Source organism: Paralichthys olivaceus, chromosome 13 (assembly GCF_024713975.1).
Source record: "Paralichthys olivaceus isolate ysfri-2021 chromosome 13, ASM2471397v2, whole genome shotgun sequence".
NCBI classification, from domain to species: Eukaryota; Metazoa; Chordata; class Actinopteri; order Pleuronectiformes; family Paralichthyidae; genus Paralichthys; species Paralichthys olivaceus.
Window position 1 is genome coordinate 17,917,037 of NC_091105.1, and position 18,008 is coordinate 17,935,044.

Genomic DNA, 18,008 nt, shown 5'->3' on the forward strand with positions numbered 1-18,008 from the left:
CAAGTAAGAGGCTGTCAGCACACGTGACCGTGAGGAGCTTCACTGGAGTGTTGTTGCAGTATGGCCGAGCCAGCGGTGACAGAGAGCGGAGGGTGAGTATTTCCTCTGAACACTCATCAGCGACGGTCAACACGTCCGATCGGTAACACACTGCTGTGTACTTCTGTGTAGTTCTGAGTAGTTCTGTTTAGATCTGTGTAGTTCTGAGTAGTTCAGACATGTTCTGTGCAGTTCTGTGTTGTTTTTGTGTATATATGAGTAGTCCGGTGTTGTTTTGTGTAGTTCTGAGTTGTTCTGAGTAGTTCTGAGTAGTTCTGTGTAGTTTTGCGTAGTTCTGAGTAGTTCTGTGTAGTTTTTGTGTAGATCTGAGTAGTCCGGTGTAGTTTTGTGTAGTTCTGTGTAATTCTGAGTAGTTCTGTGTAGTCCAGGAAAACATACCTGCATGATGTCACACACTGGCAAAGCTGAACAAGTTGACAAAAGTCAGGCACCAGCTGAAGTTCAAGTAAACACACATGAACACTGACATGACGCTGAAGGGAGGAACATAGAGTTCACATGTGATTTACACATTTGATCTGACAGATTATAGTTTAGAAGAGATGATGACATGCAGCCTGTCAAATCCATTGGTGTCATGTTGACAGCTACATAAAATAAGACGAGATAATCCTTTATATAATACTTTATTATTCTTACAATGAGGAAGGCAAAGACAGTCAAAGCATAGACACCAGTGAAGTAATAATATGTAAACATGCAATATAAGGAAATATGAAAAATACAAATGAAATGGAACTAATACAAACAATGCATGTTCAATGCATTGCACAGGCACAAATTAGTTGCACAGAGCTATTCGTGGCAGACGACTGTAATGATACTCTCTCACCACTCAGCCGCTGGTGTTTGTCCTCATCCTCTTCTTTCACTTCTTGTTTCCTTATGCTCTGGCTGCAGCGCTGTTCAGAGAATGCTGTCTGTTGTTGGTGTTCACAGTGTGGTCAGCAGTTTGTGGAGCTACGTGGACACCACGATAAAGTAAGTCAGACGTCTGACCGTCCACACACGCTAAAGTTAGACCACACAGAGCACTTGTTCAACATTCAGCACCGTGTCATAACGGACTCTCTCAGAGAAGCAAAAGACATCGAGTGACCTACAGTTTAACTTTTTATTTATGTATATTCATAGATGATGTTTTTTAAATAAGGTGATAGACATGTCATTTTATGAATTTTCAATAGATTTTTCAGACACACACACACGCATGGTCCTGTACTTTGCAGTTGTCCCTCTCTGGTGTTAGAGAACAGGAACCTGCAATATGTTTTGATTAACTTCCTGGTTTATCAAACACTGAAAAGGCAGTTTCCAGCTGTTGGCAAACGTTAATATCCTCATTTATCAATTTATTAGGTGAACCCTCTGTGGCTAAAATACTACCCTCGTAAAGTTATGTTTTTTTTACTAAACTGTGGTTATTTTGGAGGTCATACTCTGTAATGCTTGGAAACTCATTATTATATAATATTTTGTCCAGTCCAATTATATAAGTGAGGGTTATCGAAATATTAGAAACACCTACCATTTGCTTTGAAATATCTAAAAACATAAATGTAAGTACAACAAACAAGTTAATTTATCAGATCACATTAAAGGGTCATTTGTCCTAAACAAATGAATGTGTAGGCGGTGCAGACAGTCATGCTACAAGGTGATGTGTGTATGAAAATTGAGAATTCCAATTAGAGTCACTTATATGTAGAAGCAATAGACTCATATGCACATAGTAAATCTTCGGGAAGTACCCATTGCCTAGTTCAGAGTAACACTGAGCAGCTGATATAGAGGATATTGAATTATAAGCCCATAACCATAATAAACACTAACATTCAGTCCTGATGCTGTCATGTGTATAAAATTCTTAAATTCATATCGTGAAATCAGCTGGTTTATTGTTCTGTTTTGCTCCATCTCTGAGTGTCCCTGTGTCTCTGTAGTTCATGAGGATGGTGCTCATAAACGTTTTGTCTGTGTAGGTGGTGCTGGATTCCTAGTTGGCTGCCATCATGGTGCCCCACTTCTCAGAGCCAGCTACAGGCTGCAGAGGACAGGATGCTCAGATGTAAGGATCAGTCCTACGCCTCTAATTCTGTGCATGTTTGTACCAGATCTTGTGCAGGAGTTCAGGTGATGAAAGGAAATAATCATCTTGAATCATCTTTTTCAAATGTACCTTGTCATCCCTCTCTTTGCTGTGTTGACAGGTGTAGACAGTTCTTTCTCCAAAAAGTACGTCCCCATTTCCAATGACAACCAGCTGTGGACCTTGACCTTTAGCAGTGTCAGTGTGAAAGACAAAACCCCTATGGTTCTGCTCCATGGGTTCGGAGGTGGTGTGGGCCTTTGGGCTCAGAACCTGGATGCTCTCTCTCAGTGTCGGCCAGTCTTTGCTCTGGACCTGATGGGTTTTGGTCAGAGCAGCAGACCTCTGTTCTCTTCAGACGCACAAGCGGTAGAGGACCAGTTTGTGGAGTCGATTGAGCAATGGAGGGCTAAAATAGGTCTAGAGTCCATGATCCTGCTGGGACACAACCTGGGAGGATACCTGGCTGTGTCATACTCCATTAAGTATCCTGGCAGGTGGGTGCAGATTACGTGATTTCTGTTATATAACTCTAGGGCTGCAATATTTTTTATTTCAAACTATTTTATCATTTGGGCTGATCTTTTTGATATGAGCAGTATTAAGTGTGATAAAGGTTTTACGAGCTATACGCTCAGATGATGTATTTAATCTAGAACAAGTTAGACTTTCTGGCTGACTTTAAGAGTTAGATAGCAGGTTTATTAAATTAACCTTACAGACAAGTATTGTGTAAGGACATGTTAAGCCACTTCTTGTTCATTTCTTTTACCACAAAATATATATTACTGTTGTGAGATTTTGTTTGGGTATTTACAAGTGCTTTTTCTTGAATTATGAATTGTCTCAGTGTCCCAAATGTGTTGCATGCAATGAATGTACTGAGCAGTTGTGTGCCATGTAAACACTGATGGCAACTACTTATTTTTGCTGAACAATTATCTTGAGTTTCGGTTCATTTTTGTGTTGTGTTCAGCCCAAAACCAATTTTCAGATTTAAAGATTGAGGCCTCAACTATAAAAGGTGAAGATATGTCAATGCTGTGTTGTATTACCACTTGATTTGGCCATAAAGTCAGTTATTACAGGTTTACTTGGCTGAGGAGGGCCACATAATATGGATGAAAGCTCCTGTAACTATAGCTTTTAAATGGACACCACAGTGGTTATAAACCAGAATGATCCTTTCAGCAGTACTGTTGATAGGAAAAGAACTAAAGAAGTGGGACCTGCCGGGAAGCAGAAAAAACCCTCTGCATTGAACAGGGTTTCGAATAATGATTGTGTTAACATGACCATAGCAAAACATGCCAGCATCTGTACAGGATATAGTTGTAGCAGTGTGGTTGTAGGGGCTGTAGCCAGTGATATCAGCAGTTTCTTCCATGCCCCCACTAGACGCTTGTCTCTCCTTAATCACTCCCTCTTGCCGGGTCTCCGGCTCCAAGCTTCAGCAGGCACCTGGTGCAAGGAGCATTTGATAAAATGTCCTCAACCCTTTATCGCTCTTCTTCATCACTACCACTTAAAACTCTTACTTGAATCCATTACTCTAAATGGTCTTAAGGTTACAACAAGAGATGCTGTGAGGAGGACATAATGTCGTTATCTTAGCTAAACTGTGCTCATTGTTTATGCCATGACCGCAACACAAAGTTTGCTGTTTACTGACAGAAAGAAACATCAGAATAGAAATTGAGGTCAAAAGTGATTTTTACTGTGTAATGTTGAACGATGAGGTGCAGTTTTGTAATGGATGTGTCTCAGTTGTATTAACTGAAGAATCCCTTGTCTATCACCCAGTGTATGTGAGGACAGTTCATTTGCTCTTTAATATAAGTAAAAAACAACTTATTTTTAGAGCTTGGCTTATTATTATTATTATTCTCAGTTTAGCACTGTACTCACAAAGCACAACAACATTGCTACAAAAGACAAGGCAACAAACAGCAAACTGAGGATTATACAGGCTGTGGACACAACAGCAATTTTAACCAAATCATCAAAACAAGTTTATGTGGAAGTAAATACAAGTACAGGAGGTCGAATTAAATCACAGTTTGGATAATCATTTACCATTTTCCCTTCCTGTCTTTGTGTGAGCAGAACTCACAAAGGCATTGATCATCATCACCCAAATCTCTAAGGCTAGACAGATCAAATCTGCATGGTCATGATGACTGTTAGGGCATACACGCTGATGGCTTAGGTCTCCCTACCATTGAGCTGGTTTCTCAGCACCTGCCCTGTGGAGCTATTTAGGATTGGTTGGTTGTTTCCAGCTGTTTCTAGTCTTGACACACAAGCTACATAAAGCTTAAATCTCAAAATGTTGAACTTTTCATTTTAATTGAATTCAAGATATATTTCAGGGTCTGTTTAATCTATTTCACATAACAGAACATTAAATAGCACACAATTTATTTTGTCTCTGGCCTGCAGAATAAAGCACATAGTTCTGGTGGAGCCCTGGGGCTTTCCTGAGCGCCCAGACACAGAGGAGTCTGACCGTCCCATCCCCTTGTGGATCAAAGCCCTTGGGGCCATGTTCAGCCCGTTCAACCCCCTGGCTGGCCTGCGTCTGGTCGGACCTCTGGGTAAGACTGGAGCAATAACATGGTAAAAGATGGATGAAAGAAGAGGGACTAACACATGGTGGTATGATTATACCTGTCTGTTTGCACTGTAACCCTTCCCATTGTCCAAAAACAGCATCTCTTCTGTGGCTCCTGCAGGTCCAACCCTTGTCCAAACTCTGAGACCTGACTTCAAGAGGAAGTTCTCCTCCCTGTTCAGTGACAACACTGTGTCAGAGTACATCTACCACCTGAATGTGCAGACCCCCAGGTCTGTCTCTCGCTGCCTCTGTTACTGTTTCCCTGCCAAGCCTCATTCTCGCTGCTCATGTAAATAGCTGCAATGAAAGCACTTCATTGCATTTGCTGCAGTTGACTTTCATTTTAGTTTTACCCCTCACTATTATGTCTTCACATCATCATTTGGTTGTTAACTGCTTATGTTTGTTCACAGTGGAGAAACAGCTTTTAAGAATATGACCATTTCCTTCGGCTGGGCTAAGAGACCGATGCTGCAGAGGATGGACCAGCTGCACCCTAAAATCCCCATCAACATTATCTACGGCTCCCGCTCCAGTGTTGACAGCAACTCAGGCTCCACCATTAAAAAGATGAGACCACACTCTCATGTGGAGATCATTGTAAGTTTAAAATGTTCTGGTTGACAGAAAAGGATATGAATTCATGCACTTTATTCAGAATCATGTTGTGAGGTTCACATTTATATTAGTTGAGATGTGTCCTTTGATATTTCGAGTATAATGTCAGAATATACCAACTTCAGGCATCTGGGATTGTAGCAGAAGATTATAGCCTTTTATACACCATCTCCTGATGACTCTTGTTTTGTATGGTAGATAGATAGGATAGCATATAATAGTTTATTTATGTATTTATTGTATCAAAGTCAGAAAAGGCTTTACTGGTGAGGCTCTATATGGTACATTTATTAAAAGTCATCACTTTCGACTTGTGCTCATACAAAGAAGTGGGTGTTCAACCAAAGTTTTTGCAGTTTCTTGGGAAATATGCCTGTTTCTGTGGACACTTGAATGTTTGCATACTGAAGAATATCATATTTGTACAGTTTGTGCTGAAAAGAATCTGTCTTCTCCAGACCTCATTCATGAAATTGGAAGTACAGTTCAGTTGTGTGTTGGGTCTAGTCTCAGGAATGACTTGCTGACATTGCTGTATGCAGTGGATAATCCTTCTCTTCCACTTTATACACTCATTTATTTCAAGTCAGCTATGGAACTTTTCTCAGCATTTTAGGATGTACCAGCAGGAAAAGGACAGCTGTGGTTTGTGAAGTGAATGAAATAATTCCATTTATCTAATTAAAAACTCATGTCTGTTCCTCAAAATTACATTTTTAGATTTTTCTGATAAAAACTATTTCTCCATCATGTTAAAATTAATTGGATGTTAATTTCCATCTCATTTAGTCCGTGTTCAGACTCTGAATTCACATCCGTCCTGAGTGATCTGATCACACACACAGCTCTAAGTACACGTGTAATGCACCCAGGATGAACAAGGTGAACACTTGGTTTTCATGCAAGTTGGTCTTTAATAGTTTTGCTAACATGAGCTTTTTCTGCTGTGAAAAGGTCCAATTAAGATACATTATGTTCCCATAGAAGAACTGAAATATAAGATGGTTATCAAACCAAACACACCCTGGCTTTTAAGTTCAAACTCTTCTTTATTTGGCCTCTGTACATACCTCACTGTTTCCAGTCACCTGCCTCTCGTCTACTCAATTCTCTTTGCAGACGATCCGTGGAGCCGGACACTATGTGTATGCCGACCAGCCAGAGGACTTCAACCACAGAGTGTCGCAAGCATGTGAAAAAGTGGCCTGAAGCAGAGACGGGCCGGGTCAATGAACTCTGGGGAAAAAGGGGCGCACCAGTAACGCTACGCACATCATGTAGGCTGCTGGTGTAAAACCACAGGATACCAATTTCTCATGGCAGGAATAAGGAGTGTTTGTACATAAAAAATATTCTAACAGGAGGATCACACTGGTGCTCACAAGTTGTATCTACTGACCAGGGATTCAGTCATGTTCTTAGAAATTTGGTAAATAAGATTAAATTAATTAAGTCCCCTCTTAAATGCTATTTATCAGTGAAAATATGGGCTGACGTCAGCTTCATTTTCTCAGAACTGCCTCCAAATGCAGTGAAGAAACACACTTCTTTCAGTGTTGAGCACATTTTCATCCAGATGTGGCCTTTAATAGTTCCTAGTTCCTATTGTTTCCCTTATCCGAATGTGCAATAATTTGTATATAAGTGATAAACATACATTTAACCATTTATGAGTTTCATTGCATAATGTTAGTTCGCCTTAACGTTCATCAGACTGAAACAGAATCAATGTCACTGCATTCAAAGAGCTCAGTTACACTTCCTGTACAGAGCTTGATCAGTGCATTGTGGTTTTTCTATATATTCCGATACAGACAGGAAGTATACCCATCAGTATATAGTTCCACAGCATCAGCACCAGGAAGCAGCTATAAATGAATCTGCTGCCAGTAATGGTCTTTTCTGTAGGGTCTCTCCTCTGTGGTTTTTTCATGCTCTGAAGTTTTACTAAAATTTGAATTTCAAATGCATTAATTGTGAATTAAACCGGATTAGCTTTAGTCAAGCGCAGAAATAAGTTGAAAACTACAAGACCTATTACTTTTGTTTTCCTGTAATCTGCATAGACTATATAGTATGCCTGTGTGACAGTATGTCAGTAGAGAAGGGCCACATATTTTAATGATAATATGACCATTTTATTTGTAAAGTGCCAAATTATAACATACATGATCTCAAGGCTCTTTACATAGTTAGTTTGAGACCGTAAAAATGATATACAGCCAACAATTCCCACAATATGGCATTTTACTTCATGTGATGAATGAATGATTTATACTTTATTTTCCCAAGCCCTTGATAGAACAAAATTCTTATCTCAGAGAGCATTGAGTTTTAAAGGAGCACAGATACATGATATCCACCATCATTCCCATTTTTAGCTGGAGTCTGTTCACAGCTTCAACATTCAGTCATTCTTGACCTGCTATTGGTACTCCCCCCAATACAGATACTCAAATTCAAAGCTCAGCCAGGATAGGTAAGGATAAGGACAGCAGTCTCTGTAGTACAGATGCAAAGTCAGTCTTTATATTATATGAGTATGACATGTCAGTTTAAATTAGCATCAGTCTTACCAATCCTGCAGTGAACATTACAACTTTTTGATTCTTTAACATATTAGCTTGGAAAACCCATTAACCAGTTTCATGATGGTGTTTGTTGTGGTATTTGTTAAAGAAGGCCATGTGGTAAACAGCCTAGTGCCTCAGCTCTCACCTGTCGAGCAGGTGACATTTAACCGTTAATGGTTTTAGGCTTTTGGTAAATGCTTCTTGTTCAGTTGCTGTAAAAACATAAATATATGTTGGAGTAAACAACACCACGTCCTGGTGAGCAAGGTTAGGCTCCAAGTCTAATTTGTGAACGGAGCATGAAAGGTTTAACAAATTATCAGGTTGCATTATAAGAATTGTAGGATCTAGTCATTGAGATGGACCAATACTAAGGCTAAAAGTCAGGATATATCTGACTGCGTACTCACTGATGTGCCCCTTTCAGGTAATACCTGCAGTGTTTCAATTTTAATTGAAATAATTGTCATTTAAAAAAAACTGTGGAATGTCTACGATGTATAGTTAATGGACTCACATGCCTCTCTACCTCTTCTGCTGCTACTTTGGAAAGAATATATTTAGGCCTGTCTGTTTTTTATGAAGGTGATTTTATAATATAAATGTTCTGGTGTCATTATTCCATCATATTAAATACACAAACTCAGAGTTTAAAGAGGCTACTAGAAGAAAGTCAACGATGCTCTTACTGTGAATTGATATTAGAAATAATTTGTCACAGGGAAATAGTACTTTGTAATTTTACCGAGTGCCTTGAGCCAGTCGCTTAGCTGTTATTGTCAACATGTAAAACCTGTTAGCTTGCTTCCAAAAATGTTCTCTCTTGTGATGGTTGTCAAATTTCTACTTATTTTAAGTTTAAATACAAATAAATGTTTCCCATAGTATAGTTATGCGCCACTTACTTTTGTCTTCTGTCACACGTGAAGAATGTAGCTCTAACTAGTGTCTGCATCATATGTTTAATCTATGATGCAACACATTCATCCTGCTTCTCCCCCTCTTTTGCTTTTCAATTTGATGGAGAAAAAGTGACGGATGAATCAATATTTCTCCTCCAGCTCCCCTTATCATTTCAGAGCTGTCAACCCTCTGCCAGTGAGAGAAATTAGTCCTGTGCAAAGGCCTCTGTAGTTTCCCAACACAGCCGCTAGAGGACGCTCATGTGTAGATAAGGAAACCTTGTGGAACTATCCACACTCTCACCTTTTTTGCACTTTCCATGTTCAGCTTTTTCATTTCATTTTAAATGACAGTAAACTGGAAACAACCAAAAGATAGATGTGTTTACATATTTGCTCTGACTTAAGGATGTCTGTAGATAGCATTAGTGAGAATATTGGTTGAGAATATCAAGCGGATGTACATCATCTCTTCTGTTTCTATCCTTAGATCCAGAATCAGCATTGATACATTTATTGATCTGAAAAGACATCCTATATGTTTTTATTCTCCCTCTTTAGTTGATAAAGGGGAAATATGCAAGCTCAAGTGAAATTATTTCCAAGTCACATGGAACCAGTGGGGGCACTTTCTGTCCCACTCAGCCATTTAGGGAATGATTGATGTGGGTAGAATGAAGTTCCCCTGCTGAAATCTCATTCATTTCTTCAAGGAGCTTCATCAGAGATATGTGTCTGTACAAGAATATTACATCATACAAGGTATCTGCCTCATACTGACAATTTATTTGTCTGTTCACTTGACTGTGTAAATATTGAAATACATCCGCACCCAACCAGACTTTGAAACCTCAGCCTTGCATGGTGGTTTATTGATAGCATTAGTTGGTTATCAAGCAATTAACTTTGACCACACCTCTGGGTATGCGCTATTAAGCAACAATAATGGCATCCTCCCTCTGACATGACACCATTAAACAGAACATGGAAGGGTGGGGCCTCTACAGACCTGAATCTGTCGGAGAATATTGCACTGATGAATCACAGGATTGATTAGTGGGGCTGGAGATTTCACACATCCAGTCAGAGTAAAATCAGAGGGAAGGTGCAACATCATCAGAAAAGCAGGTCCAAATGTGGGCCATCAATTCTCCGACATGATAATGGTACAAGCACGGCGGCACAGCAGCTAGCAGAGAAAATACTGATTCAATTGGAGAGAGCAGAGCAATGTAGTTTCAGTCATTTAGAAATTGTCCTTTCTGCTGCGTCATGCCTTGTAGATTCTCCAGCAGAAAGCTATCACACAGCTTTAGTAAATTGCAGATCTGAGCTACAGTCTGCTCTGCTGTGCTCTGACTCAGAGCAACTGTGCTGCTCTAAACCCCACAGAAGACGGCACTGTCAGCTACATGCATGCTGCCTGATATCTTTCTGTCTCGGCTTGTTGCACACTATGCAAAACTCAATAATCTTTTTGAACTGCTGATCTCAGTGCTGCATATACCATCAATTACAGGGTTTAATCATATTTACAGATTCTACTTTGTTCATGTTAACAATTACTCTTTTCACACAAAACTGAGTGATGGAATCCCACAAGGCTCTGTGCATGGACTGATACTTTTCACCTTATATATGCTTCCTTTAGGCAATATCGTCAGACAGCACCACACACATTTCCCTTGCTATGCAGATGACACTCAACAAAGTTATTGTACATGACCCTAGGCAAGACCCTTAATGCCAACTTATCACCAATGTGATGTGAAACCAAATTAAACCATTCACCCTGAACCGCAAGACCGCCATGGTAGCACAGTGCGGCAACGCATATCTAATTCCATCCATCCATTTTTGGCTGCTTATCCAAAGTTGGATTGTGGTGACAGTAGATCAGCTTGACAGTTTAATTCCTATAAAACATTTCCCAGCTCATCCCAACTGATGAGGGAGTTGTCTTTGTATTCTACCCAACCCAACTGTGACACAACCTAGAGTTTCCTGCAGATGTTGGTTAGTTTGTGCAGCCTAGCCATTGGTCCAATGACAACCAGAAGATAAACTGAGTGTAGTCCCCAGCTCTTAACACAAAGATTCCCATATCTGGGAAAGTTAATGGGATCCTGTATTTGAGACAATCTTGGATAATGCCACAGAATGAACCGAAAATCAGTCAACTATATTTGGAATTGTTGTCTTACCTAGCATTTCGACACACAAATGAAACTATGCTTGAAAGAATGGACTATTTTTTATTTAAGCATTGAGTTTGGTCAGTTAATTAATTTATTTTGTTTACAGCCTGGGTAATATTGATAGAAAAAATATAACATTGCAATGAAATATGCATGGGTATAGGAACAGGAGAGGAAGTGAATGGTGAATATATATATATATTTTCCAGTCTTGATGACCATACTGTACAGAACAGTACAAGACATTCCCTCATTCGCACCCACATTCATACAGTGCATCTATGTGCAGCACTTTCTCTATCACACATCTTTCATACGCTGCCAGCACAGCCATCAGGGGCAATTTGGGGTTCCGTGTCTTGAACGAGCACACCGGCATGCAGAATGGGGGAGACAGGGATCAAATGGACGACCCTCTGGTTAGTGGACCACACGCTTTATCTCCTGAACCATGGCCGCCCCACTGTTGGGCCTGTCGGACATGTTCATTGGGATCATGTTCATTGGGATTGTGAAGATCAATACAATATGTCACCCGTACACTAGATCATTGTAGAGGTCTTTGAAATGATTGGGCGGTGGTGAGTCCAATTGGCGTGACTAAATACTCAAAGTGACCCAGTGGTGTGTTTAACACAATCTTGCACTCGTGCTCCTCTCTGATTCTCAGCAAATGATGGGCATTGTGTTGTGCTTCGAAAAGATTGTGGGACCCTGGAGAGATTCAAGAGCTTAACTGATCAATGCTAGTGGGTATTTATGCTTAATCGTGACAGTTTTGCCTTTTGGGTAAAACCCAGAACCGAGGAGAGAAGAGAGGGACCATTATGGCTGTTAGTGAGTCTTTAATGTATTTTTGAATAGCTTTTCTTTCAACTTGTGAGAGGTTATAGAGCCAACTAGAAGGGAGAGGGGCTCCAGGGAGCAGCTCGATCACACAATTACATGGTATGTGTGGTGGCAGGTAGTGGGCATGTTTCTTCACAACCACTGAAAACCTCCACCAAGCCATGATATTCAGTGGAAGTGGAAGTTATATCAGGAAGTTTGGGTAAATACATGTTGAGAATGGTATTCGCAGGAAGGAGGAATGAGACTTATCAAGCAGTCTTAAGTCAGGGAAGACTTAAAAGGATAGTTCACCCAAAAATGAAAATTCACTCATATACTCACCACTATGCTGATGGAGGAGTTGGTAAAGTCTTCGAGTCCACAAAAAACTTTTTGAGTTTTAGGGGTAAAGAGAATTACCGCCAAATCCAAGATAATTACAGTAAATGGCGACCACTTCTCCAAACAGAAAAAAACAACAGAAAAAAACATGAAATGCTTCATACTGCTCGTGTGGTGTCATCCAAGTGTCCGTAAGCCCTGACATTCAAATTTGACTCAAAACAAAATCATTTACATCATGTTTTTAGCCTCAATGTCCTCTGATATCTTCCAACAAGGTGCGTTCAAAGACCGTGAAACGTGCTAACGTTGGCCACTTCCACTGAACTTTAAGGCTAACATGGTGTAAATGACCTAGTTTTGAATTGGATATAAATGTCGAGTCTTGCGGACATTTGGATGACACCACGCAGTATGAAGGCCTGTTTTTTTTTTTCTTCTGTTGTGTTAATGAGTGAATTTTCATACAGAGGTTTCTTATAAATAAAGGGAAGTATTTTCTGTTCACAATTGCCAAACTGTTTGGTCAATCAATGGTAGCATTTGACCTCAGGACAAGAATCTGCTTCTAAATATACTTGTTTGTAACAATGACTGGAGCAGTCATTATGTCTAGTGCTGATATGAGTGAGTGGGAAGTGAGGAAGAGGAGGAAGAAAAAGCGGAGGGAGTTGGAAGACGAGACGGAGTAGAAAGACCTTTATTCTGGAGCACAGACCAGGCCAGACCAGGCTCATCTTGTCTGGGTTGCTAGGAAACCGACAAGGCGCCTGATCTAATTTATTAAATTCAGCCTCTCGCCTCCTCTATATCTCCCTCTTTCTGCGTCTGTCTCACTCGCTCACTTTCGGCTTCGTTGCTGCTTTCCTTATCTGTCGTTATCTTTCCCACCCTCTGAGGCGTTTATCTCCCTCCCCCCCTCTCTCTTCTTCACTCCTTCTCTTTACCCCCTCACTCTATCAGGTACTCCCCTGCTGCCTGTATGTGTGGATATATCTTTCTCTCTCTGTATTTTCTATCATCCCTCCATTTCAGAACTCAGACAGAGTATCCTCTCAGGCTATTCAGCAGTGCCACCCCCATATCTTTCACACCGATCAGTGAGTACCACCCTCAGGCAGGCTAGACCTTCTGTGACTTACCAAGCACACAAAACACACACATGTAAACACACACACACACACACACACACAGAACTGCATTACCATTTAGACTGTGACTTTGTCTCGCTTTGCTATACAGTCTAGAACCATACATGTTGACGCATCAGCCTTTCTCTACAAAGCACATTGCTCCACTTATTGCCTGAATTATTCAACATCACCATTGCTATCTTGAACCCGACCAATGACCATTCATGTTCGAGATAATCAATTTCTACCCTGACGGAAACATGTTGAGTACATCACAAAGCGTATGTATGCCAGGTTCTGCAGGAGGAACCATGTGTTTCAGTCTAATGTTAATAAAACTGGAGCAGACAGAAGGACTGTATTTTACTCTTTTGTTAATTAATATAATTTTTGTTAATTAATATTTCCTTTTTGATTTGCATGTGTTTATATCCATAGATGAAAGTGTAGCTTTTTGAAGCTACAGTTCTCCAATTTCAGTAAGAAGTCATTTGACCAGATAAGATAAGATAAGATAAGCTATGATATGATATCTAAAATTTGTGGGGAAATATTTTTAGAAGTCTATGTTCCATGGTCAAGCAGAGTCAGTCAAGCCAGATGAATATATATATATATATATATATATATATATATATATATATCACAATTAAAAACAATGAGGGCTGAGCCACAGTGTTTTACAGACATAAGCTGCTTTCAGACGTACTGAACCCTGGAGATCCTCTGGACTTTCTCTGGATGTTGTCCCTTGCCAAAACCTGTTTTGCAAATCCCTGTCTTAGCAGCAGCTCTCTCATTGTTTTGTTGAGGCTATCTCTCTGGCTTCAGAGCAGAGGCCTGCTGTTGCATCAAGGTGTGAGAGCACATTCGACCAGGGGTATGACAACTTCATTGGGTATTGTTTAAAGTGGTATCTGTGAGTGATATCTGTGCTGCAGCTAGTTTGTCATCACCATATAGTTTTCAGTTTGACTGTTTGGATGTGACTGTCAATTTGGTGGCTTGTGTTGTTCTTTTTGCATTTTACCCTGTTTTCTGTCCTTGGAGGAAATTTTGTTTTATTATAAATTTAAGATTGTTGTGAACGTACTGAGGTAGGATCCTAAATTTGCCAGAAAGGGGCACTATACATGTATTAACGTGTTCTAATTGATAGTATTTAAAAGCCACTTAACACAGAACCAGCTTTACAGTCAGATTTTCTTTCATTGAGAAAAAAAAAACTGTTTCTCTGTGTAATTGCTGCACTTTTGCATCTCCATGGCACTGATTATGCCATATTTACACTGTTCCTGTGGCGTATTCAGCTCCATACCGACATATCTCTACTGATCCTTCTACTACTACCAAAATACCATCAGTCACTTTTTCACTCTAACACTACTGGTTGTTTTTTGGGGTGAGTGAGGCCATTAACGCTCCCCTGCCATTCCAAAACCCACAATAACTGGCTAAGGACTTCATAATATAATACGATATATGTGGGTTCAAGTAGTAACAAGGACACAGGAGACAGGAATACCTACAGTACCTCTATGTTTATGCTTTTTCTTGTGTTGTATTTTGTTTATGTGTGTGTTTGTCTCCATCTCTACACACAACACCCCTGTTTCTCCACACAGAGGCTGCAATGTATATTATAAATGAACACTACATCATCATCATCATCATCATCATCATCATCATCATCATCATCATCATCATCATCATCATCATCATCATCATCATCCTCATCCTCATAATCACAATCAAAGGTATAGTTGATTGTGACCTCAGCAGAATGAGATCAGTGGCACCACCCTATGCGATGACTGTAAGCCCCAGTCATCATTTTGTCAGGCACAGTGACACAGCAAACCAGGAGGTGACACGCTACTCAGAGGCACCTCAGAAGAGACGTGAAACCTCAAAGAACCACACACCCAGGAATAAAAATAAAAGGCCATTAAAATGCTTGCTAAACCAGAATTTTCAGCTGTTCCCTCACCCGTTTGATGTCACCATGTTTGGGTCTATGAATCATCTCCACCCTTTGGGTCTCTAGTATGTACGACAGCACGAGAGGGTGATGAAAAAGAGAAATAATACCCACCCACTGTTGTAATGCCCCCAGGGAGCAGGGGGCTTAACTAAATTTAAATGAGATGTGGTAGAGATGTGTGTGTGTGTGTGTGTGTGTGTGTGTGTGTGTGTGTGTGTGTGTGTGTGTGTGTGTGTGTGTGTGTGTGTGTGTGTGTGTGTGAATGAGTGCCTTTTTATGTGTTTGTGATTGGAGATAAGAAAGCCATACAGTAACCAACCTCTTCCACCCTTAATAGTTAAAATGAGATCTGGTTCATCTGTACATTTTCCGATGGAGCTCACTCTACAAACAGTTGCTAGTTCAAATGAGGACAAACACTGATTGTCACTCAGATGGCATGATTTTTTTATGTTTGAGCTAAAATTGTAGTCTATGACTGTGATTGACAGCTGACATCGCCCCAATGGCGCTGAAAAGGGAGGACCAGCTGTTGTCTGCAGATCTATGTTCTGTTGCCATTTACCTAAAAATCATTTCTTGTGCATTAAAGGTCCAGTGTGTAAGATTTAGGTGAAAGGGATCTAGTGGCAGTAATTGAATATAAAATAATCCTTGTGAAGTTTTCACTACTGTGTAATAACGTACAGGAAGTGTGTGTTACAGGAAGTAGAAATGTTAATTTTAATGCATTAGTTTTTTTAATCTTATTTGGATGGCATGGTGGTGCAGCCAAACTGTTCAGCTGGGACTGACTCCAGTCTCCCTGCCATGTTTAAAAGATAAGCAGTATCGATGGACTTTCTAAACATTTGTCCAGTCTGTTCTGTCTCTGCTTCATTTGTTACTGGTCTTTCAGTTTATTTTCTTCTGTCTGTCCTTGTTTCCTACAAAGCACAGTCTTGCCCTTTCTGAAAGCCTCTAACGGTGTCTGGGATGTCGGAGGAGCATCACCGCTCTGTCGAACAGCACCTAGTTTGTCTCATTGTAATTCCTCACCCCTAACAGTACTGCCGACTTCACAGAGAACTGTCAGATTAATTAAACTTCAAGATTAATTAATTAGTTCACTGGCCCCACACAAACACACGTACAGGAAAACACAAAGCCAAAAGATAGGTGTAATGCTACTCTCAGTTCTGTTTAAAAGCATTTAAATTCACAGCTAGCAGTTTTGTCTGGCCTTTGCATCGACCCGCAGAGGGAAAGAGCAGAATGTTTGAACTGCAGAGTCACTTCAGATCAGGTTACACGTATTTCATGCAGATGGGCTTGCATGTCAGTGGCAAACAGTCACACAGTGTTATTCCTCATACTGTATGCAACCTTTATCAGTAACTCTGCAATTCACTGCAATATTTGTTTAAAAATGTTCTGATTGACGTGTTGATAGAGGAATATAAATATTGTGCATATGAGAGGAATGAAACAAACCAGGGCATCTGACAGAAGGGAGAGTACAGGAACTTAGTTTGGGGTCTTTAGGAGTTGTAGCATTATCAATTGACCAACATCCTAAACTGCACATACACCTCACCGCTAGTTCTCAGCTATACTGCTAACTTCAAACCAAAGGCTGTATGTGAAGATGGATTCCTATCACTATCCAGAAATGAAGGCAAAATATCCCAGATTCGAATGCTGCCATCTTTCCTTGAATGTGCCCCTGAAGCCATAGTCTGTGCAGTAGCAATCAGGGGATTGAGCCACAGTTGCAAGGTCCTGCTGAGACTATGCCCAGTTTTTATAGCATCAAAGAAGTAATTCAAACCAAACTTACTGGAAAAATGAACACTGGAAAGAACATCAACAACCAAAAATGACAGAAAGCATCTTTGAGAAAAACGTATTTGTCGTGCACTTTGACTTTTTAGTTTGGTCTCTGTACCAACCACAAACATGGAGAAGATGGCATTTATGACCCATACTGCAGCAAGCCACAAGGAGGCCATCAATAAGATTTGGCTTCCTCTATCACACATCTACACACACACACACACACACACACACACACAAATACAAACTATTAAAGCAGCGGTACTACTTCTATACTTGATTGTTGTTGTTCTTTTCTGGGTTTTTCAGAGATAAACTAAGATGCAGCATCTCTCTACATTGCATTGTAGTCTGCTGGGTTTGCTGTCGAAGAATCTCTGTCACTTTCTTTTATAGATTTCTCCTTGAATGTGTTTCACTTCTCACTAAATACAGACATTTGCTCTGTGATTAAATGAAAGTGAAACAAAACATTTTTTCTCATGTCTGTAAAATTCTCCACTATTGCCCAGATTTGTACTAAAGATGTCGAGAGATACCTGAACCCAAACTATCCAAGGGTCCCTTTTTTCTATCCCTCTTTTCACCTCCTTCTCCCCCTTTCATTTTCACATCTTTTCTTCTTCTCATCCCTTCACAGCCACATCTTCTCTGAATGGCAATGTTTCTGCAACATTGGAAAAACACTATATGTTGCCCAGTGGATGTTGTTTGTGCCTCCCACCCCACAAGACTGCTGGTCCTATTGTACACACTGACTCACACAGACACACACACACATGGCAGGCCTCAGCTGCTGTGACATGGCACAGGGAATATGAAAGCGGAGGAAGAAGAGAGATGAAT

The 18,008-nt window shown here is 40.3% G+C and overlaps 1 protein-coding gene across 2 annotated transcripts; it reads left to right on the forward strand.

Moving 5' to 3' along the window:
• The first annotated feature begins 25 nt into the window (after positions 1-25).
• abhd5a (abhydrolase domain containing 5a) lies at positions 26-8,846 on the forward strand. 2 transcript variants are annotated; one of them, XM_020091344.2, is made up of 8 exons: positions 26-92; positions 961-1,041; positions 2,043-2,128; positions 2,271-2,646; positions 4,592-4,746; positions 4,885-4,996; positions 5,180-5,366; positions 6,504-8,846. In XM_020091344.2, the coding sequence occupies exons 1-8, from the start codon at positions 61-63 to the stop codon at positions 6,591-6,593; spliced, it is 1,119 nt and encodes a 372-aa protein (XP_019946903.2). In that variant the 5' UTR covers positions 26-60; the 3' UTR covers positions 6,594-8,846. The 2 variants fall into 2 exon arrangements, with proteins under 2 accessions (XP_019946903.2, XP_069393325.1); XM_069537224.1 differs by lacking the exon at positions 26-92 and adding an exon at positions 98-142.
• Positions 8,847-18,008: the final 9,162 nt, after the last annotated feature.

Bases quoted from the DNA above. Each gene is read 5' to 3' on its own strand.
- abhd5a (XM_020091344.2), top strand. From the start codon at position 61: ATGGCCGAGCCAGCGGTGACAGAGAGCGGAGG. The intron at 2,647-4,591 runs GTGGGTGCAGAT...TCTGGCCTGCAG, and splicing joins TCCATTAAGTATCCTGGCAG to AATAAAGCACATAGTTCTGG. The intron at 4,747-4,884 runs GTAAGACTGGAG...TGGCTCCTGCAG, and splicing joins GCGTCTGGTCGGACCTCTGG to GTCCAACCCTTGTCCAAACT.